The sequence below is a fragment of the Volvox carteri genome, assembly GCF_000143455.1.
Source record: "Volvox carteri f. nagariensis unplaced genomic scaffold VOLCAscaffold_47, whole genome shotgun sequence".
In the NCBI taxonomy this organism is placed as follows: Eukaryota; Viridiplantae; Chlorophyta; class Chlorophyceae; order Chlamydomonadales; family Volvocaceae; genus Volvox; species Volvox carteri.
The window spans coordinates 379,716-400,550 of record NW_003307590.1 but is presented as its reverse complement, the minus strand read 5'-3'; the positions used below and the strand labels follow the sequence as shown (position 1 = coordinate 400,550).

The 20,835-nt window shown below is 55.4% G+C and overlaps 1 protein-coding gene across 1 annotated transcript in view; it reads left to right on the top strand.

Annotated features, from left to right (window-relative positions):
- Window positions 1-64: 64 nt before the first annotated feature.
- The window catches only part of VOLCADRAFT_106601 (uncharacterized protein), a gene marked incomplete at both ends in the record, with an annotated part of 27,070 nt that continues 6,299 nt past the window's right edge, over window positions 65-20,835 (top strand). Inside the window, 37 exons of the mRNA XM_002954945.1 lie at window positions 65-92; window positions 326-569; window positions 1,092-1,251; window positions 1,448-1,825; window positions 2,322-2,423; window positions 3,520-3,696; window positions 3,788-3,856; window positions 5,229-5,396; window positions 5,814-6,125; window positions 6,597-6,978; window positions 7,259-7,311; window positions 7,556-7,639; window positions 8,131-8,262; window positions 8,865-8,975; window positions 9,250-9,313; window positions 9,717-9,991; window positions 10,243-10,275; window positions 10,675-10,737; window positions 10,856-10,945; window positions 11,193-11,283; window positions 11,574-11,833; window positions 12,182-12,238; window positions 12,797-12,878; window positions 13,205-13,287; window positions 13,604-13,725; window positions 14,051-14,225; window positions 14,522-14,747; window positions 15,035-15,234; window positions 15,501-15,677; window positions 16,025-16,157; window positions 16,646-16,707; window positions 17,251-17,397; window positions 17,685-17,726; window positions 18,232-18,328; window positions 18,867-19,036; window positions 19,541-19,614; window positions 20,350-20,472. Coding sequence (XP_002954991.1) covers window positions 65-92; window positions 326-569; window positions 1,092-1,251; window positions 1,448-1,825; window positions 2,322-2,423; window positions 3,520-3,696; window positions 3,788-3,856; window positions 5,229-5,396; window positions 5,814-6,125; window positions 6,597-6,978; window positions 7,259-7,311; window positions 7,556-7,639; window positions 8,131-8,262; window positions 8,865-8,975; window positions 9,250-9,313; window positions 9,717-9,991; window positions 10,243-10,275; window positions 10,675-10,737; window positions 10,856-10,945; window positions 11,193-11,283; window positions 11,574-11,833; window positions 12,182-12,238; window positions 12,797-12,878; window positions 13,205-13,287; window positions 13,604-13,725; window positions 14,051-14,225; window positions 14,522-14,747; window positions 15,035-15,234; window positions 15,501-15,677; window positions 16,025-16,157; window positions 16,646-16,707; window positions 17,251-17,397; window positions 17,685-17,726; window positions 18,232-18,328; window positions 18,867-19,036; window positions 19,541-19,614; window positions 20,350-20,472 — 5,246 coding nt within the window. The remainder of the gene's footprint in view (window positions 93-325; window positions 570-1,091; window positions 1,252-1,447; window positions 1,826-2,321; window positions 2,424-3,519; window positions 3,697-3,787; window positions 3,857-5,228; window positions 5,397-5,813; window positions 6,126-6,596; window positions 6,979-7,258; window positions 7,312-7,555; window positions 7,640-8,130; window positions 8,263-8,864; window positions 8,976-9,249; window positions 9,314-9,716; window positions 9,992-10,242; window positions 10,276-10,674; window positions 10,738-10,855; window positions 10,946-11,192; window positions 11,284-11,573; window positions 11,834-12,181; window positions 12,239-12,796; window positions 12,879-13,204; window positions 13,288-13,603; window positions 13,726-14,050; window positions 14,226-14,521; window positions 14,748-15,034; window positions 15,235-15,500; window positions 15,678-16,024; window positions 16,158-16,645; window positions 16,708-17,250; window positions 17,398-17,684; window positions 17,727-18,231; window positions 18,329-18,866; window positions 19,037-19,540; window positions 19,615-20,349; window positions 20,473-20,835) is intronic.

Genomic DNA, 20,835 nt, shown 5'->3' with positions numbered 1-20,835 from the left:
TAAAAGCAAGTTGAATGAATTATGAATACCAGGAAAAACTGCGCTTTCTAAATCCTGCAGAAGCATGTTGCAGTTTTCTGCCCAAGTTCCAGGTGCGCGTTGCAGAGGTTCTCAGCTTCATTGCCGTACCGTTATACTACGCTTATGGACAAGACACTGCAGTGGTTGACCTCACTGCAGTGGTTGACCTCGCGCTGCTTTGTCTCCTTGACATAATGACAGCAAATGTTGCGCTGAGAGCAAGCATATTATTATGTGGATGCGGAAGTTAAGCTGACGGTACCCATGTCACCTTTGTTAGGCTTGCTTCTCTCGCTTACACCAGTTCTTTATGCTGTTTCTAATCTTGCCGACGCAACATGTGCGCAACAGAACGCGCAATTAAGACGGGCGCTTCACGGTTTGGGGCGTCAAGTCATGGCAGCTGAACGTTCACTGCTCGCTACCAGCACGCAGCCCAAGTGCATATGGTCGTCCTCATCAAGCAACGGCAATAGTGGCGGAACATGTGATGTAAACGACCTTTTCTTTTTGACCATGCGGGGCACTCCGCCAAGCGTCAGTGCTAGGTAAGCGAGCGCCCAATTTGAGTTAAGCTGTTTCCTTATATCAAACAAAGCTGGCTATGCTTTACGGTAGTAGCGGAGAAACGGGTCTTGCCCGCATAAGCCATCTGACCATGTTTGAGACGCTAAAAGGATTATATAGAGCAACAAACAGCTCAATAATTCTGGACCGCGTGCCGTATCCTTGCATCGGACCGGGCCAGGCCGCACCGAAACCATCGGCTTGGGAGCGCGTATCATTGCCTGCTGCAGCGTGGGATGCAGAGTATGGAGCCGCGGAAGTTGTTTCATCCCATCAGGAAATCACTTTCCACGCGTTTAAACACGAAACTCGTCGACCTCACGAAACTTGTCGACCTTAATACTTCGTGCAAAAACCGATTGTCTAAGACAGAGCAGAGTCAAGCATCCAACAACTTAGCCTGGTCCCCGCCGCATATACAATCTCAGCTCTCGCCACATTGTCCTCACCACCCCACATATCCTCAGTCAAACAACAAATGTCATGGACCCCCCCACGTGCAGAGTCCTCGCGCACATGCTATACAAGTCCCACGTGTGCGCGTCGTACAGTACGACGTCGTACTGCTTCGCCAACCCCGCCGACGCGTGCGCCTGGGATAGTGCGGCAGGCAGCGGCGGCGGCCAGTGCTATCTATCTTACAGCGCGGCCTTTGACCCCGAGGTACGACAGGCAGTAGTGTACGGAGGATGGGAGCCGCATAAAATTCTAGTCCTGTCTCAGAATGCGGTGGGCTAGAAATTACTTTATTTTCTATGTCGTATTCATGTTGCAATGCCGCGCGGTGGTGTTACATGGGCGATGTACGATGTACGGCACGTAGCTTGGTTATACTGTTTCCGTACGTTCTGTTACGCAGGTTCTTCGAGGGCGTCTCTACTGCACAGGATCATTAATGGATACCGCCGCTCGCTGTGCCCTGGCGGCGCCAGGCGCCGCCGGCTGTACGGCGGCGTCAGCAGCATCGGTAGCGGCATCGACGGCGTCGACCGTGGCGGGTGGCGACGGCGGCAACGGTGTCGCCGTCGGCGGCTGCGTCTTCCTCAACTCCTCATCCACTCAACTGGGATTAAGCAGTACGACGGCGTCAGTACGGCAAGGCTACCTTCGCCTGGTGGGCCTTGTGACGTACACCGAGCCCGGCGGCAGCGATGATGACGGTGTTTGTGCGGCTGCCTGGCTGCAGCGAAGCGACGTCCTGGATGGCCTCCAGCGCGCAGCGGCTGCGAACCCCGAGGTAGGGACGCGGAGGGGGCGGAGGGGAAAACGGACTGGAGAAGGGGGGGGGGCAGTCACTTGATGGGTAGTATGACACCCGATAGCCTGGCGGATGGGGAGATGGCCGCTACCTGTACTGCTGTTGTACTGCTACTGCTGTTGCTGTACTGATCCAGGTTTTGCTGCTGCAACTGCAAACGAACATCAGTTCTACAACTGCTATAATAAGATGTGGCTGTCCCGCCAAATTTCACAATCTGTAATTTTGAAATGCGCAGTATTGTCACGGCTTGTGCACGGTCCTTTACTTGCCCCCACCCCCACCCCGGGATCCCAATCGGATTTGAAATCCGAAACCCGACGTACATTACGACTGAATGGTTGTGTAGTACGGCATGTTACAGCGGGACCTTCTGGGCACGTGCAATGGTACGGATTGGCTGATCAAGGCGCTGGCGGCTGCTACAGCCACATGTGCTACTGCCGTCGCTACAGCCGCTGACGACTCCCGACAGTCCGCCTGCTCGTACATTGCGGGTTGTCGCTGGGATGCTGACAGCGGCACGTGCGAGCCTGGGTACGACATGTTGAATGATGCACTGTACGACATGAACGACGTAAGTTTACATGGTGTTGATGATCCATTAAGGATCTCAATTATGTTGTGCGCAGGGTGCGTTTGGTGTATGTGCGTTACACAGTGTGTGTATATGTACGTATGTATACATATCTATGCATATGTACATATATACTTGTATACATACGTACATAGATATGTTTAGATGTACACATACATACGTACATATCTGTGTATCTCCTCTCTCTTTCCCTCTTTCTAGGTGTTTTCTATCGTCTTGCCCACCCCGCCCCAACCCACTTCTGATCGAATCGCGCAGCATTCCCCCCCTCCTCCCCCTCCTCCGAGGCCCCAGGTCCCCTACCTACAGCACCTACAAACCATGATCACCTACTTCCAATCTCCCGTATTCATCCATCCATTCATCCATCCATCCATTCATCCATCCATCCATCCATTCATCCATCCATCCATTCATCCATCCATCCATCCATCCATCCATCCACCCATCCATCCATTCATCCATCCATCCATCCATTCATCCATCCATCCACCCATCCATCCATCCATCCATCCATCCATTCATCCATCCATCCATCCATCCATCCATCCACCCATCCATCCATCTACCCATTCACCCATTCATCCATCCATCCATCCATCCATCCATCCATCCATCCATCCATCCATTCATCCATCCATCCATCCATCCATCCATCCACCCATCCATCCATCCATCCATCCATTCATCCATCCATCCACCCATCCAACCATCCATCCATTCATCCATCCATCCATCTACCCATTCACCCATTCATTCATTCCTCTCCGCAGCTCCTCACAACGCCACAAGGCCTCCCGCCACCCTTCCGCCTCTACCCCCCTCCCCTTCCCCCCTTTCTCCTTCTCTCATCCTCTTCCTTCCATCTCTACCCCCCCCCTTATTGCACGTATGTATTTATGTATGTATGTATATATATGTATATTATGTTGACAGGCCTGGGTGAGATCCTTCTTCGACGCCGCCGCTCACTGCAACGCCGCCACCACCACCCGTACGGCATGCGACACTGCTGCCGCCGCCGCTGGGACCTTCACCTTGGATCCCCTCGCCTCCGAAATGGGGCTGCTTAGAGACGCTCTCACAAACCCCGAGTGGCAACTCCAGGGAAGCAGCAGCGGCGGCGGCGGTGACGGCGGCGGCGGTGGCAGCGCCAAGGTCAACAGCTGGCTCTTGCTCGCTGTCAGCGGAGGCGTCGCCGCCGCCATGTCAGTTTGGGGTGGTGGTCGTGGTGGTGGTGTACGGCCGTACGGTGCGCTTTTCTTCTGACTGGTTCGGCGGCTGGCTGGGGTCGTGCTGGTGGACGTGCCGTTGACAGGTGGTTGGGTTGGTTGGGGCCGCAGGAGGGGGGGTTGGAGGTGGAGGAGATGCCGGCAGAAGCTGTAGCAGCAGTAGCACTTGGGGAATTTGGGGTAGGAGGTTTACGGCACAGCGCGGTACATGGTGCGTACGTGATATTAATCAACGCAGTAAATACACTAGGTAATAAATACATAGCTATATATAAATACTAATGATATTTATGTAATGGGGGGGATTCTCACGATACTGCATGTTATAATGGACGTGGCAGCGCGGCAGGATGTGAGATGTGTACTTTTTTTTGATGTGGTTTCGGAGCCAGCAGGGTGCCTTGCTACGCGGGCACAACAAGGAGCTGTTGGAACTGGCGGAGGCTGAGGCAGCTGTTATGGTAGTTGATGTTGTGGTGGTTGCGGTGGTTGTGGTGGTGTCTATGGACCGGTTGAGGGCTGAGGGCTGTCAGCGTCCCGAAATGTTAGACAACAGCACGAAACGTATAACGGAGCAATAAATGGGTTAGTTCTGAATCAGCCGCTAATTACCACCATCAAGTGAACTTATTAAGCGAGTCGTAGCAGGCGCGAGCTATGCTACGACAGGACGCGCAGTTTTACATCGCAAGAGCTGCAGAACGACTGCTGCGGAGGGCTGTGTACATGGCTTGACCATGGTTTTGTGTAACTGTGTGTCTGTTTGCGCGTTTCAATTTGGTGTAGATCTCGCCGGTCGTCTAGACCCGACCTATTTTTGGCATCTAACCCATTTCGGGAGACACGCGGAGAGACACGCGTATTGGAAGCTGGCCACACGCCTATAGCCTCTAGGCGCATCCGCGTGCGACGCGCAAGCCGCGTACGGCCGGTACATCTAACCGTCGCCGGCTCGACGACTCGACCGAAGTAGTGAAGCAGCTGTGCCAGTAACTATAGACACAAGGAAATCATATCTGGCTCTGTAAGGGACGCCAATTATAACCTACTTTGGGTCGTTTACTGGATTTGGAAAAGTCGGGTCAAACCATATGCCAAGGAAAAGTCAAAAGCCAGGATAAGTACGGATCACCAGCAATTACAAGTCCTCCTTTCAAAAGGCTGATTAGATTTGTAAGAATTGCATTGATATCTGAGTAGTCATCCAAAGTTTGTGAATAACCTATCGGGCTCCGAAGCCCGAGGTTTCTCGAGTGGTTCATAGCAATCGCGGGTGCAACCATTATGTTTTGTATATTACGCGCTGTCCGAAGATTAATGATAATTTGTGTTGTTACCGCATTACAATTTGGGACTGTGCAAGTATTTTGTGTCCAGCACGATGGATTCTATACATAAAACAGCGTCATTGAAGCGCCCCGCTGTAAGTGGAGCGCAATCACTTTACCGAGCGCCTATTGCGCTAGATCGGCAGCTTGTTCCACGCTTAACGGCTGTCCCCAGCACCAGCGCACGAACCCAGCTGCGCGACACTTTTCTACCTCAACGCCAGCGCTTACGAGTTTACATAGCAAGCCGGGACCTCCAAAGCGAAGCGGAGCGGTTCGTGGCAAGCTTGGATGTTGGTGGAACGGATGGCATGGATGCCGATGAAGAGGACGCCTGGGACGCTGACCACCAGGCGCAGTTGCAGACGCAGCTGGATGCACTGAAGGCCGAGGTATGTCGCGGTCTGTTGCGACATAACCGTGGCAGTCGCTCCGTCTCGAACCCATGGACCGCTCGACATCCTCTGCCATGCTAACCTGCGCTAATCTGAACCAAGACTCCAACCTTCACGTCCAAGCCCTCTAAAATTCCGCGTTGGTCTTCTCTGCCCTGTTGCTGATATGAAAAAGCATCAAACACCACACAAAACCTTAGTCCTCTACCAAAAGTAAAACGCAGCAGCTGGAGGCGAGACACGCCGAAGCCTTGGCGATGTTAGTAGGGCCACATCGGTGCGAGTAGGTGCGAGTGTATGTATGTATGCATGTACGTACGTACACCATCAACATCATCAGCATTATCATCATCAGCAGCATCATTATCAGCAGCAGCAGCATCACATGATTTCCCACTTCCCCCGCTGGCTCAGGAGTCCCGGCTGTCCGCTTCCATCGATACACTGTACGACAAGATGTTCCGAGGACTAGAGGTGCAGGTGCCGTACACTGAGGACGAACAGCAGGACGAGCAGCAGGGCGTTGTTGCCCCCGAGCTGGCGGCGGCTCCGCCGCCGCCGCCACCGCCGCCACCGACCCCGCGCCTGGAGACGTTGCGTTACGACAGCATGAGCGAGCCGCGGTTCAGCGAGTTGGGTCGGTCGCGGCCGCCGGTGGCAGCGGCACTGATGGCGGCGGCGGAGGCAGCGGCGGGGCTGGAGGCGTGGCGGGCGTTTCAGTCCCAGGTGGGGGCAGGTTCCGTACGGTGTGGTCCGGCGGGGTCGTACGGGGATGCTGACAAAAAATGACGTCAACAATGACGTCACCAATGACGTCTCCAACGACGTCAAAGTCATGTTCAGGTTGTCGGAAGTGGTCTTCCAGGTTGTCTCTCTCGTCGCCGTCAATGTCTTTAGGGAGGGTGGCGGTGGGTGGCGGTGAGCAGGGGCGGCGAAGAAGAAGGGTTGCCTACGTCGAAGTATGGAGTGGATGATGCAGAGGGGCAATGAAGTTGGCGGTTGCGAGGGGGTATGCTTGTACTTGATGCGTTGCTTGTACTTGGCGTTGACGGTCGCGTGCATGGCGGGGAGGGGATAGGACAGCAGGGGGAAGTAAGTGATACAGACAGACAGATAGACAGACAGACAGATGCAAGCTCTTCTTTTAGTTAAACACCCCAAACACGTACATTTTCTCTTCTCCAACCACCCCTTCAGGCCACCACCCTGAAGATGCAGCGCAGCCGGATCCTTCGCGAGGCCGAGGAGGTGACGGCGGCGCTGCTGGCGGCGGAAAGGGCGGAGGCAAGGCATGCCGCCGCAGCTGCTACTGCTGGCGGCGGCGCCGGCGGCGCCGCCTCCGCCGGCCGCGGCATGGCGGTGCCGCTGGCGCCGGCCGGCAGCCATGGCGCGGTGACGTCAGCGACAGTGAGTTCGGGTGGCGGCGGCGCTGGCGGTCCCAGGAGCAGAGAAATCCGTCTGGTGCTGGTCAGCGGCTTCGAGAGCTTCAACGTCGGGCTGTACAAGGAGGCGGCGGCGGCGCTGAAGAGGCAGATGCCCAATGTGACGCTCCAGGTGGTGGGGGGTCAAATGTACGACAGTGAGTGTCAGCTGTTGTTGTTGTTATTGCTGCTGCGCTGTGGGTTGAAAGAAAGCCCCGGGTTGTGTAGGGGGAAGGAGCGAGGTGTGAAACACAGCACGCGGGGCGGGCGGGGGTGCTATTGCTGCTGCTGCTGCTGCTACTGCTGCTACTGTTGCTGTTACTCGCTACTGCTGCGACTGCTGCTGTTGCTGTATTTGCTGTTACTGCTGCTGTCACCTGTAGGTTTTCAGTGATCGGGACATTGCCTCCGAAACCAGCCGGCCCCGCGTGGCGGCAGCACTGGCTCGAGCTGACGTGTTTTTTGGGTCCCTGTTGTTCGACTATGACCAGGTATGGGTAGGGGGGGCGGGAAAATACGGGTGGACGCGTGTGTGTGTGTTTGTGTGTTTATGTTCGTATGTTTGTGTTTGTGTGTTTATGTGTTTATGTTAATGAAAGAGCCGTGAGTAGGGAAGTGTTGGGAAGGGGTATGTGCTTGTACTTGGTTTTTGAATGTATGTACTTCTTGCCATTTTAGTGCGCTGCCGTACAAGGTACGATTATGACGTACGTGGATGCACTCCGAACGTTCCAGGTGGAGTGGCTTCGGAAGCACGTGGAGCAGGTGCCTGTACGGCTGGTGTTCGAATCGGCTTTGGAGCTCATGTCGTACAACAAGGTAAAACGTATATCTAGGCGTGTCTGGAAACCTCGTTCGTGCCACATCCATTGCTACTGCTATTGCTGACTGCTACTGCAGTCGCTGCTACTGCTGCTACAGCTAATGCTGCTGCTACGTTTGCTGCTACTATTGCTTTTGGTGCTGCTACTGCTATTGCTGCTACTGCCCCGGTGTGCTGACCTCCTGTATCGTACATTGCTGAACAGTGCAATGAAGAGTGGGCTCCTCCCTAATGTCTCTTTTTTCTCTTTCCCCCATCCGTGGCACACTCAAAACACACGCACACGCACACTCAAAACACACGCACACTCAAAACACACGCACACGCACACTCAAAACACACGCACACTCAAAACACACGCACACTCAAAACACACGCACACTCAAAACACACGCACACTCAAAACACACGCACACGCACACTCAAAACACACGCACACTCAAAACACACGCACACGCACACTCAAAACACACGCACACCCACGCAGGTTGGGACCTTTCAAATGGCGGGTGGCGGAGGGGGAGGAGGTTCCTCGAGCCCCGCTAAGTCCCCCGGACCCCCCCCGGCGGTGAAGAAAGTGTTGTCCATGTTTGGGAGCGGGAGGGAGGAGGACAAGATGGTGAGCGAGGGGGCCCCTGGAGGGCTGTGTGTGCTTTTTTGGGGGGGGGGAGGAGGGGAGAGCCCGCGGGATTGGGAAGAGTGTGTGTGTGTGTGGTGGGTGTTTTTACTGTTGACCTGAGCTGCGAGACGAGAATGGCGGTGGAGGGATGGAGCGGTGCATAAGAGTAATTCCATGTACCGAAGCAAGCTCCATAATGTGTGTGTATTGGACATGTCATCCTGCCCCAACAACAACAACACACACATGCACACATTCGCATATATATATGTATATATATACATATATATACATATATGTGTATATATGTGTGTCACTGCAGCGCCATCCCCGGATGGAGGGGCTGCAGAGTGGCTGCGTAGAGTGTTGGCAGTCTGAGTTGGGGTCGGGAGCACACAAGACTAACCGACGTGTGCTGTGTGCTCCCGACCCTTGCGCTGTGTTTCGGCTTCGGCCCCCGGCTCTTGCGGCCCACAGTGTAATCTAAGTCATATATACATACATACATACATACATACATACATACATACATACATACATACATACATACATACATACATACATACATACATACATACATACATACACGCATGCACGCGCAGGTGGGCTACCTTTCCTTCCTCAAGTTGGGTCCCCAGCTACTCAAATGGCTCCCCGGCAAGAAGGTGGCGGATTTGAGGACCTGGCTGACCGCATACGCATACTGGAACCAGGTGTGCGTGTGGGGAGGAAGAGCCAGGGCAGGGCAGGGCAGGGCAGAGGGGCCGGCAGCAGGGGGCTATAGTATCCCGGGTATCACGGAGTCTGACATCCGCCGATTGGTTCTTTTCTGAAATAGACGTGATACAACAGGGGCCGAGAGCTGGCAGAGGTGGCCGCGGAAATCCTGAAACCCTCCCACCCTCCCCTTTCCTCTCTTTCCACGTGGACCTCCCAACCAATCAACCAACCAACCGACCAACTAACCAACCAACCAATAAACCAAAGGGAGGCTCGTCCAATGTGGTGGCCATGTTCTCGTACCTCGTGGAAACGTTGTTTGAGCGCACGGGTGAGTTTGCGTAGTTAGCGGGGGGAGGACGGGGAGATAATGGAGGGGAGGGGAATGGAGGGGGGAGCGGGCCTTCCTCTTGACTCAACCTCCCTTCACCCTACGCGCTCTGTACGTCAGCCGTTGACCGTTAGACTTTTGAATCAGTATCAAAATCCAATGATGATTGGCATCCACCTACACTAGGGGCATGCTTTGGGTTTTCTCCCCCCCTCACTTCCCCCCTCCACACACACACACGCACACTTCAAAACCGCCTACTGGTCAGTTCTGCTCCTTGTACACTCTTTCCTTGGCAGCAGCTTCACTCGTTCGTGGTTCGTCATTCCCCCCTCCTTGGCAGCAGCTTCACTCGTTCGTGGTTCGTCTTTCCCCCCCCCTCCCCTCCCCTGGGGCCGAGCAGGTTACGTCCCGCCTCCCATTCGGGAAACCCCCGCGCTGGGGTGCCTACACCCCCTGTACGACAACGGTTACTTCACATCGCCTGCCGAGTACATGCGGTGGTACGAAAAGGCGGGGCCGCTGCGTGGCACCGGCGCGCCCGTGGTTGCCGTACTTTTATACCGCAAGCACGTGATTACGGAGCAGCCGTACATTGGGCAGCTGATTTTGCAGTTGGAAGCGGAGGGTTTGTTGCCGCTGCCCGTATTCATCAACGGAGTGGAAGCCCACACAGTGGTGGGGAGGGATTTGGGGGGTAAAAGTTTAGGGTTTTAGGGTTTAGGGCCGTAATGCAAGGACTTCCCGTACAGTACGACCTCGGGAATGGAAGGCCACGTAAGGTACAGCATTTGGGGGCGGCCGGCGGGAATTTGGGTACGTGTTAAAGAGGGACAAACTTATAAGGAAAGCCTCCTGTCAACTTTTGTGTCATCCGCATCTTGTCTGCTTGCTCGTCCTAATGGCGGTTGCTCGTCCTTGTCGTACAGGTTCGTGACCTACTCACAAGCGATCACGAACAGGTGGGTGGTCGTTAGGGGGGTTAGGGGGGGTAAGAAGAACTACTGGCGAACGAAGCGGATACCGGGGAGGGGGGTTACGGGGGTAAGTGGGGGATGGGCGATTGGGGGGAGGCTGGGGTAAGGGAGGGGGAAGCAGGCGGATGAGCTCTTTTTGAGCCACACTGTCGTACATGTCGTCGTACATGTGTCATTGCGGCATAGAAGCATCGTCACAACAACTCCTTTGGCAGTTCTTGTTCCTGAATTGTGGCTGTGTGTATTGCGTAATACCCCCCTCAAGCCCCCTTCCTAAAACAATCCCCCCTTCTCTCCCCTGCCTTCCCCCTTGTCGCCCCCTCACCCCGGCATTTCCCTCCTGTGTATACACACACCCCGTCTCCACCGGAAAATTAATTTCAGTCCCTGCTCGCTCGGGGCCTTACGGGGACCATAAGCCCCACTTTGAAGCGGGACGCGGTCAAGGTGGGTGAGATATACATACAGATGCGGTTTGGCGCAGCTCATAATCAGATCAGCTTCTTCCGGACTGCCGTTGTCGTACTTGCGCCGCACTTTGTACGACATACTGTGTCGTACGCAGGTGGATGCTGTTGTGAGCACCATTGGTTTCCCGCTGGTGGGGGGTCCCGCGGGAACTATGGAGGGCGGCAGACAGGCAGAGGTGGCCAAGGTGGGTTCCGGGGGTAATGACACCGTGGCGTGTGTGTATGTACGTCTGTGTGTATGTACGTGTGTGTAAATATAAATGTACATGTATACGTATATGCGTGTGTGTACATGTATGTGTGTATTTATGTGTGAGATGAGGAAGGCAAGGCGTGACAAGGGGCAAGGGTGCTGGGGTGTCTTACCCCGTTACCTTTTCCGTACCCCGCTACCAGAACCCCGCCCACCCCCAACCCCCCAACCCCCGGCAGGCCATTTTGGCCGCCAAGGATGTGCCGTACGTGGTGGCGGCTCCGTTGCTTATTCAGGACATGGAGAGCTGGAGCCGGGACGGCATTGCGGGTGAGAGGGAGGGGGTGCCGGGGGGGGGGGAAGACGAACCACGAACGAGTGAAGCTGCTGCCAGGGAAAGAGTGTACAATGTGGGGTGGGGGATGAACGTGTCCGTTGGCGGTTGAGTGGTTGGATTAGTTATGGTTGGGAAGTGGCTTAAGTTACGTGCAATTCGTCGCTGTCCTTGGTGTCGTACAGTCGTTGCCAAAACCTTTTGATCCGTTTTGCCTTTTACTTGTCCCTGCCCACCTAAACCCAAATATCTCCATAACCCCCTCCTCACCCCACGCCAATATAAGGCCTTCAATCTGTCGTACTGTACTCCCTTCCCGAGCTGGATGGCGCCATCGACACCGTTCCCCTCGGCGGGCTGGTGGGGGACAACATTTACCTGGTTCCGGAGCGTGTGAAGAAAATGGCGGGAAGGTTGCAGGCCTGGGTACGGCTGCGGCGTAAGGCCCCTGCAGAGCGTAAAGTTGCCGTACTGCTGTACGGCTTCCCGCCTGGGGTGGGAGCCACGGGTACGGCAGCACTTCTTAACGTGCCCAAGAGCCTGGAAGTGAGCGGGGTGCTGGGGTGATTGTTGGGGGAGAAGGGAAGAAGAGGATGGGGGATGGGGGAAAGGGGAGATATCCCGGGGGTGTCGGAGGGGGGAGGGTTTTTCACACGGAGCTCCTCTCGTGTCTCATCGACGGAGTTAATATTAGTTGACCTTTCAAGTAAATTTCAAATGTTAATTTCAGCTCTTTAGTCTTAAAGTGATTTCTAGTGGAAAAGATCAATTCTCTTTCCTGCCGTACTCGGCATGACGTTCTCGTATCCGGCCCCCTCCCCCGCCCTTTCCCGCCTGTGTGTGTATATCTCACACCTGGACTTGGCTCATGACATCACTATATCGGTACACAAGGCCCTCCTGGGGTCGCTGCGAAAAGCTGGATACGACCTGGGACCTGACGTACCGGAGGTGAGTACGACATAACGCAGTACGCATTTCCGTACTGTGCCATGTTGTATCTTCCCGTCACTACTGTAGCTGGGTAGTGGGTGTGAGGTCTCAGGAAATAATTACCATCCGTATGAATGATGGTGACGAGTTGAGGAAGGCCCGGCACCTGAATTCGTCGTGTTGTGTATTTTTGTGTAATTTTCTGTATTTATGTGCCGAAATGCATGTCCACATTCTTCCCCAACCCTCTCCACTGCCCTTTCCCCCCTGGGAAAAAACATTTACTTCTCCTTTTTCGTCCTCCAACCCTCTCCTCCCTCCGTTACTACACAACACACGAATTGGGTTGACGCAACTTCGAGGCTCATGAACCAGCCGGGGGTGCACCCCGGGCCCCCCCCGGGAGGTCGGGTCGGGTTGCTTCAAGCCTTTATACGCGGTTGACTTGGTTTTAGCATGTTTCGTACGATTACCCCCCTATCCTTACCTCCACCTTTTTCGACACTTTTCACTTGGCTCCCCCCCGACCCCATCACGCACAAACACACAAATACACACACACACCATACGAGACAGGACCTTTCAGGGCTTGGGGAGGCGGTGGTGGCTGCTCTGAAGATGCAGGAGGACCAGAGATGCGTGCTGAAGGGCGTGGCGGGTGGGTGGGTTTTGAAGGGGAAGAGGGGGAAGGGGGGTTAAGAGGGGGAAGGGGGGGGGAGACGGGGAAGGGGGGGAGAGACGGGGAAAAGGGGGCGGTGTAACAAAATGCATATGGATGGGGGGAAGGTAGTGTTTCGGGGTTGTGGGTTTGGGTCGCCCATTCGCATTTCCACCCGTTCCCTCTCCTATGCGGCTCAGCAGCATGACTTTTGTAGTTAATACACACACACACACACACACAGACACGTCCGTGCGTGCGTGTGCCCTCACATTTTCCTCTTTCTTCCCCCCCTGCTGTGCCATGCTGTCACGTTGCCTAACTAGGCATGGCATCATTGGGTGCGGGACCTGCGGCGGCCTTCGGAGTCAAGGTGGGGGCCGGGGAGATGACTCCGGCCAAGTTGAAGGTGCGTGCGTGCGTATGTCTGTGGTTGTATGGTTTTGAAACGTGGGGGTTACCCTGTGCGTGTGCGTGTAACTGTGTTTGCGTTTGTGATGAGAGTGGGCCGGTGTGGGTTTCGGGGTCTGAGATGGGTCCGAGGAAACGGCAAGAGTACCGGGCCATTTTTGGCCCAAATCGACATACATACATACATACGTAAAAACATACACCAACGAGCCAAAACGTCGCCATGCCAGAGATTCTCCATGCCTTCATTTTATTTACCACTCGTCCAGTATCCGTACACATGTGCCGTACACGATGAAACATGCTGCCTCCAGGAGCTGCTCACCTACCCGCCCGAGTGGGGTCCAACCGAATGGGGCCCTATGCCGTACTTGCCGGATAATGACGTACTGGTGGAGCGGATGGAACGGCAGTGGGGCGAGCTGCGGACTTACAGGTAGAGAACGACGGTTTGGTGGGTTTTTGGTTGGGGGAAGGGAAATTTCTGAACGGTAGGTGTTTTGAACACGTCCACAGTTGACATTAGCTTCTTCTCGGGTCAAAAATCATCATCAAGATAATATTATTAACAACTATAATAAACTATTAATATTTAGTATTACTATATAAATTTAAAATTATGATTATAAAAAAATAAAAAATGGTAATCATATTAATACATATTATTATGTTATTTAATATTTATATGAATATTTACTTGATACTAGTTATTCTTTCTCATAATTTGGTTTTCCGGCCGCCTCCTTGTTTTCTTTCCGCAGGGGCTTGAACACCTCAGCTCGTGGATCCTACCAGGTTCCCGGACTGACCCTTGGGTCAGTGTGGATCGGAGTGCAGCCGCCGCTGGGCATTGAGGGCGACCCCATGCGGTTGCTGTTCCAGCGGGACCTCACTCCTCACCCCCAGTATGCGGCCTTTTACAAATGGATTCAACATGTAAGGATGAGGGGAGGGGGTTGGCGGGAGGGATGAGGGGTGAGGGTTGAGGGGCGGAAAGGAGAACGAAAGCGGTTGACAGGGGGAGGGGAAAGGGGGGGGGAGCACGGGGATATGTGNGTGTGTGNGGGGGGAGGGGAGGGGAGGGGAGGGGGGCGGGTGGGAGGGACGGGAGGGCGGGGAGGGGTGCTCTAGTAAAGAAAAAAGGTGCATGTGGTATGGACCGTTGAACTTCCACGATCTTCGTACACGCCACCGGCCACATTATGTGTCCCATCAACCGCCTTCCATTTCAGGAGTACGGCGCGGATGTCGTACTGCATTTTGGCATGCACGGCACCGTGGAATGGCTTCCTGGCGCACCTCTGGGCAACACGGGCCTCTCCTGGAGCGATGTGTTGCTGGGGGAGCTGCCCAACGTGTATGTGTATGCCGCCAACAACCCCTCCGAATCGATTATCGCCAAGAGAAGGGGGTACGGCACAATTGTGTCGCACAACGTACCGCCGTACGGCAGGGCAGGTGAGAAATGTTTTCGGGGGGCGCGGAGGACTGGGCGGAAAGGGTTGCGTGGATGTGACTAGGACGTTTGCGGTTGGCGGTTGATCGTTGGCGGCTGGTGGGGTTTCGGAAGGGGATCGAGTTTGGGGGAAGGAATTTAAGGGGGGAGGAGGATAGGGAGGGAAGGATGCAAAGCATGGGCAAATTTTGATGTTGGACAAAAAGGTAGTGTGGATTTCCCATATCCCCCTCTCTCCCCCCTTATCTCTTCCCCTCTCTTCTCCCCTTACACTGTGTTTTTGTTTTAGGTCTGTACAAGCAGCTAGCCACGCTCCGAGACCAGCTTAACGAGTACCGTGAAGCCGTACAGCAAGTACGGCAGCAGCTAAAAGGATCATCGTCCTTGGAAGGAGGCGCGGGGCCCGCTGAGGAGGCGGCGGTGTTGGCCCCGGTGGTGGCGACTCAGGCGGGCCTTATCCTGGACCAGCTGCGGCTGACGGGGCTGGAGGTACGCGCTGGTGTGAGGTGGTGATGGTTTCTGTGTTGTACGGCAGCGTCGTCCGGGGTTGGTGGGAGAATGCCGTAGGGGGAGACTGCGTGTGTGTATGTGGAATTTGTAAGCCGTATGTCCAACCACGTCTTGAAATTGACGGACTTGTGTATCTCCTCCCTTGCTCCGCCCCGTCCCGGCCTCCCCATTTCCATCCCACGGTGTTCTCCGACACAAAACACACGCACACGTGCACGTGCGCGTGTGTGTGTGTGTGTTTGAAGGCCGACTGCCCCTTCGTGGACCCCGCCACGGGCCGGGTGTCGCCCCTCCCCGCTGAGGTGGAGGAGACAGCCGGTACGACAGTTGAGACTGCAAGTACGACACCCGCGCCCCGGCACCCCGTTCTGGAGCCCTTGACCTTTGACCAGTACGCCTCCAAACTGTACGCCTACCTGCAGGTAAGAATCCGTACTGTTGTACGACGTGTTTTGTACGGCAAGGACCTCTTGCGTACCTTTGTGTGGTCTCGGATTGTAGTAGTGGAAGAGTGGAAGGGCAGGGTGACGACCTCGATAAAGGTTTTTTCGATCTTTCTTGCGATTACAAGATCTTATCTTCTTGGAAGTCCCCCTTTATAATTGCCCCTCCCCACCCCCCACCGCCCCACCCCACCCCCCACCGCCCCACCCCACCCCCCCGCCATCCCCCAAACCCCAACCCATGCACCTCCTTCCCCGTGCACCTAACCCCCAATCGCAATCGTGATGCTGTATGATGCCGTACAACGCCGTACAATGTCGTACAGCTTGTTGAAGGTCGGCTGTTTTCCGAGGGTCTTCACGTGCTGGGGTCCCCACCCGGGACCCCGCAGCTCGTCCAATATTTGGAAGCTTATTTTGGATCCGGATTACCCAGGGCGGCGGTGGAGGCGGTGGCGGGTGGGCGCGCGTGTGTGTGTGTGTGTGTGTCTCTCGGAGGAAATGGGGGATGGGGGAAATAGAATCAGTGCTGGGGACTGGGAGTCAGCCCTGTGAAGATGGAGGAGGATCCTGGGGCGAGAGAGATCTTCCGCCGGATGTGCATGTGTGTGCATGTGTGTGTATGTGTGTGTATGTGTGTGTACGTGTATGTATGTGTGTGTATGTGTATGTATGTGTGTGTATGTGTATGTATGTGTGTGTATGTGTATGTATGTGTGTGTATGTGTATGTATGTGTGTGTGTTTCGGTGGGACAGGTCCATGGGAGAGTAGCAGTGGCGAGGGATTGGCACACCAGCAACTTTACCTGGGTTCGTGTGTGCATGTATGTATGTGTGTGTCGTGTGCGCATGTATGTGTGTTTTGTACCGCATTTTCCCGCTTTCCCCGTGCCCCCATTCGCCCCCTTTCCTTCGCATCCCCCCGTTCCCTCCCCTTCCCGCACAGAGCGCGGCGAGGAGGGTGCCGCGGCGGTGAGGTCTCGACTCGAACGACTTTGGGAGCAGGAGGTGCGTGCGTATGTATGTATGTATGTATGTATGTATGTATGTATGTATGTATGTATGTATGTATGTATGTATGTATGTATGTATGTATGTATGTATGTATGTATGTATGTATGTATGTATGTATGTATGTATGTATGTATGTATGTATGTACATGTGTGTGTCGTGTACGCCAGCACTGGAGTCCCTCTCCTCTTGAATACAGACAGACAGACAACAGACAGACAGACGGACGCACAAACGCACAGACAGACACACACGGATACGTGGCGCAGTCCTTTCTTCATTCGCACACATACATACATGCGTGTGTGTGTGTGTTCCTCAATTCATGGTGAAAGCGCACACAAACATGCAGACATACATACATGCCGGTGGTGGGTGCTAAACCTGAGCGATCCACTGAGAAGTCGGCAGGCTAGGGTGACTGGATGAGGGTGCCCCGAAATACCGGGGAAGGCAGGGTTTCGCAGGGTAGCGGCCACAAGGTGACGATATACCCCCCTGTTTCACACATACATACATACATACATACATGCATGCAGGCTGCCAGCTCACCCTTCGAGCCCGCTCTGCCGCCCGCGAAGAGAGGGATGTCCGAAGACGTAGCGGCCCCCACAGCGAGATCGGACACGGAATACCCCGCCCCCCTCCGACCCCCCACGCGCGAGGAGCTGAACCAGCGGTTAGAGGTTAGTGGCGGTTGGAGATGAGAGGTTAGGTAGTACGGCATTAATTGGGAGGCGACAGATGTATGTACAGAGGTTCGGATGGGCCCAAGTTAATCCCCAACCCCCAACCCCCACCTCCCGCCTTTCGACTGTCATCTTCCCGTGGAGCGGACTTTGTGTGTTGGGCGACTTTCGCGCAGGGGCCTTAGCCCTTGTTGTTGTGCTCCTCCCTCCCACTGCAATTGCCACTTTCCACTACCTCCACACACACACCCCGGACGGATGTGATTGTGGATGTGAATGTGCAGGAAGCCCTCCAGATTCGGTCCCTGCTGCTGGCGAACACTGAGGTCCGTTGTTCGTTGTTCGTTGGGTAGTTTGTATGGTTGTGTACGGACGGCAAAAACATATTTGTACGGTGACCGTGCCATTGTGTAGATTATCTGTGGTTCTTAGTGGCGGTGTTGTGTGTGTGGGTGTGTGAATGTGTTTATCTGTGCCTATCCATCTTTTTGTGCACTTGAAGAGGGGTATGGGGTGAAACTCACGGGCAATGTGTGTGTGGATGTATGTACCTTGCACGTCTTCCTGCTCTTCTTCCGCCCTCCCCAGTCCCGCAAAACACATTTGCTTCTTTGTGTTTTACACTGTTGGGGTTTCGCCTCCAACCCCGGCCACGCTCCCCCCCTTTCCCCCCCTCCCGAGGAGGACTGCTTCTTCACAACCGCCGACTGGTCAGTTGTCCGCTTCCTGCACATCCGCCGCACTGCAGTCTTTCCTTTCCAGCAGCTTCACTCGTTTACGTGGTTCGTCTTCCTCCCCCCTCCCCTCGCGCCCTCCCCGCCCCTCTCTCAGGAGCTTGCTGGTGTCCTCCATGCGCTGGGCGGCGGCTACGTGTTGCCCGAGGCGGGGGGGGACCTGCTGCGGGATGGAACGGGGGTGCTTCCCACAGGTAGCGGGGGGGATGTGTGTGTGTGTGTGTTTTGGGGGGAAGGGAAGAGGGAAGGGGGGAGGGGGAGGGAGGGGGGCTTGGGGTGGGGTGGGTGAGAGGGGAAATGTGAGGAGTTGGCCGCTTGCGTGCCGTCGTTTGCCGCCCCACTGCCCTGAAAACCCCCCTCCCCGGGGCCCCTATTGGGCTCTTCCCCCCACCTTCCCCCTCTTCGGGCGACAATTCATGTGGCCAGGTGCGTGTGGTATTATCAGCTTCCCCCTCCCCCCTCCATACATACATACATACGTATGTATGTTCTCGTATCCCCCTCACTCCTTACCCCCACACTCATACCCATACCGCCGCGTGTGGCTTCTGGAATTACACATTTGCATTTGCATCTCTCTCTTCACCCAGCCGGCCAGCTAGCTGGCCACCTCGCCAACCTTCAAATCCCACAATAATATACAAATACACACACAGAAATCTGAAACCTCGGTCTCGATGTTTTTCTAGTTATCCTTTCCGCACTTTTTCTACGCCCATACCGCCGTGCCAGGTCGTAACATCCACGCCCTGGATCCGTACCGTATGCCCTCCCCCGCCGCCATGACTCGGGGGTCGGCCCTGGCTGCTGCCATCCTGGAGCAACATAAGGCCTCCAGCGGGGGGACACTGCCCGAGACGGTGGCGGTCAACTTGTGGGGGCTGGACTCCATCAAGAGCAAGGTACGGCAGTACGACCATTGGGGGGAGAGGGCGGGAGGGAAAGGGGGCGGGGTTGGGGGCGGGGGAAAGAGGGGCTCTTCCAACTCATTGCCCCCAAGTGCGAGACCGTGTCTCTGCGCGTGTGCGTGTGCGTGCGCGTGTGCGTGCGCGTGTGCGTGCGCGTGCGCGTGCGCGTGCGCGTGCGCGTGCGCGTGCGCGTGCGTGCGTGTGTGTGTGTGTGTGTGTGTGTGTGCGTGTGCGTGTGCGTGTGCGTGTGCGTGTGTTTGTGCGTGTGTGTTGCCGGGCTCGCAAGCTCTCCCCTGACTCTCCCCGGCTGGCTTTAAGACGTCACGTGAAAGTGCAACCCCCCCACACACACACACATTTCCATGGCCGCTGGCGTCCGTACAGCTCACAAACCCCCAAGGACTCCCCTCTCGGCAACCCCCCAATCAATCCCCCGACCCCCAAAACACAAGACACACTCGCACCCAAACCCCCAAACCCCCCAAACCCCGCACACAGGGCGAGAGTGTGGCCATCGTACTGGCCCTGGTGGGTGCCGTACCTGTACGGGAGGGTACCGGCAGGGTTGCTAGGTGAGCATGCAGGTTAGCAGGACACCGGTACTGAGGACGGCAATCGCACACACATACATACATACATATACATATACATTTATTTAGGGTTTGGCAGCACTGGTAAGGCGCGACCATTGCCCCCGGGAGATCCCGGGATCGATACCCGTTAGGGTCAAAGGCCTTCCGATGGTGGAAGGCATTGCGCCCCTGGTTGATGGACGGTGGTGACCTGGGATAAAGTTAACCTGCGAGCCGACCAGGAATGGAGTTGCGCCGCTGTCGACCCGCAGATTCCGTTGGATGCTGGTGGTGGGTGCGGAACCTGAGCGATCCACTGAGAAGTTGACTAGGGTGACTGGATGAGGGTGCCCCGAAATGCCGGGGAAGGCAGGGTTTCGCAGGGTAGCTGCCACGGGCGGAGATACACCCCCCTGTTTCACACATCATATACACACATGCACATAAACATACACGTGTGTTTGCCATGTGTGCATTTTTCCTCCCAACCCTATCTTTACATAACACAAATACATGTATACACGTATACATATACGTGCACATATACATGTATGCATACATATATACATCTACATGTACATATATACATATACGTTTTCCAGCTCAGATTCTTTGTATCATATCACACCCAACCCCTCCCCACCACCCTTCTAAAATCCACTCACCAACACGCACCACCACTCACCCAAGCCCGGCCCCCCCCCGCAACCCCCCCCCGGCCGCCCCCCTCACCAGGTTCGAGCTTGTCCCCCTGTCCCAGCTGGGTCGCCCCCGGGTGGACGTGTTGTGCAACATGAGCGGAATATTTCGGGACAGCTTTCAAAATGTGGTGGAGCTGCTGGATGATCTGTTTGCCAGGTGGGGGGTGGGGGGTGGGGGTAGAGGTCGGGGGGAGGGGTTGGGTGTGGTTGGATGGATGGGTGGTTGGGTCTTGTGTGTTCTGCGGGGGAGTGTGGGAGTGGGGGGTTGGGAGAAGTGGCCGTGAGGAAGCGTGGAAAGCTAAGTGTGTGTATTTGTTTGTGTATTTGTTTGTGCTGGTGGGAAGAGAAGGCGGGGGGAAGGGTGGGGAGAAGAGGGAGGGGGGTGTTGCGGCAACCGGGGTCAAGGAAGCTTAGAAGAGTCTAGCGGACAGGCAGAAGGACGCGAGGGGGAGGGAAACGACCTCAAACCACCAAACCCATCCAAACTACCAACTACCACAACTACTAACCGACCCGCAGG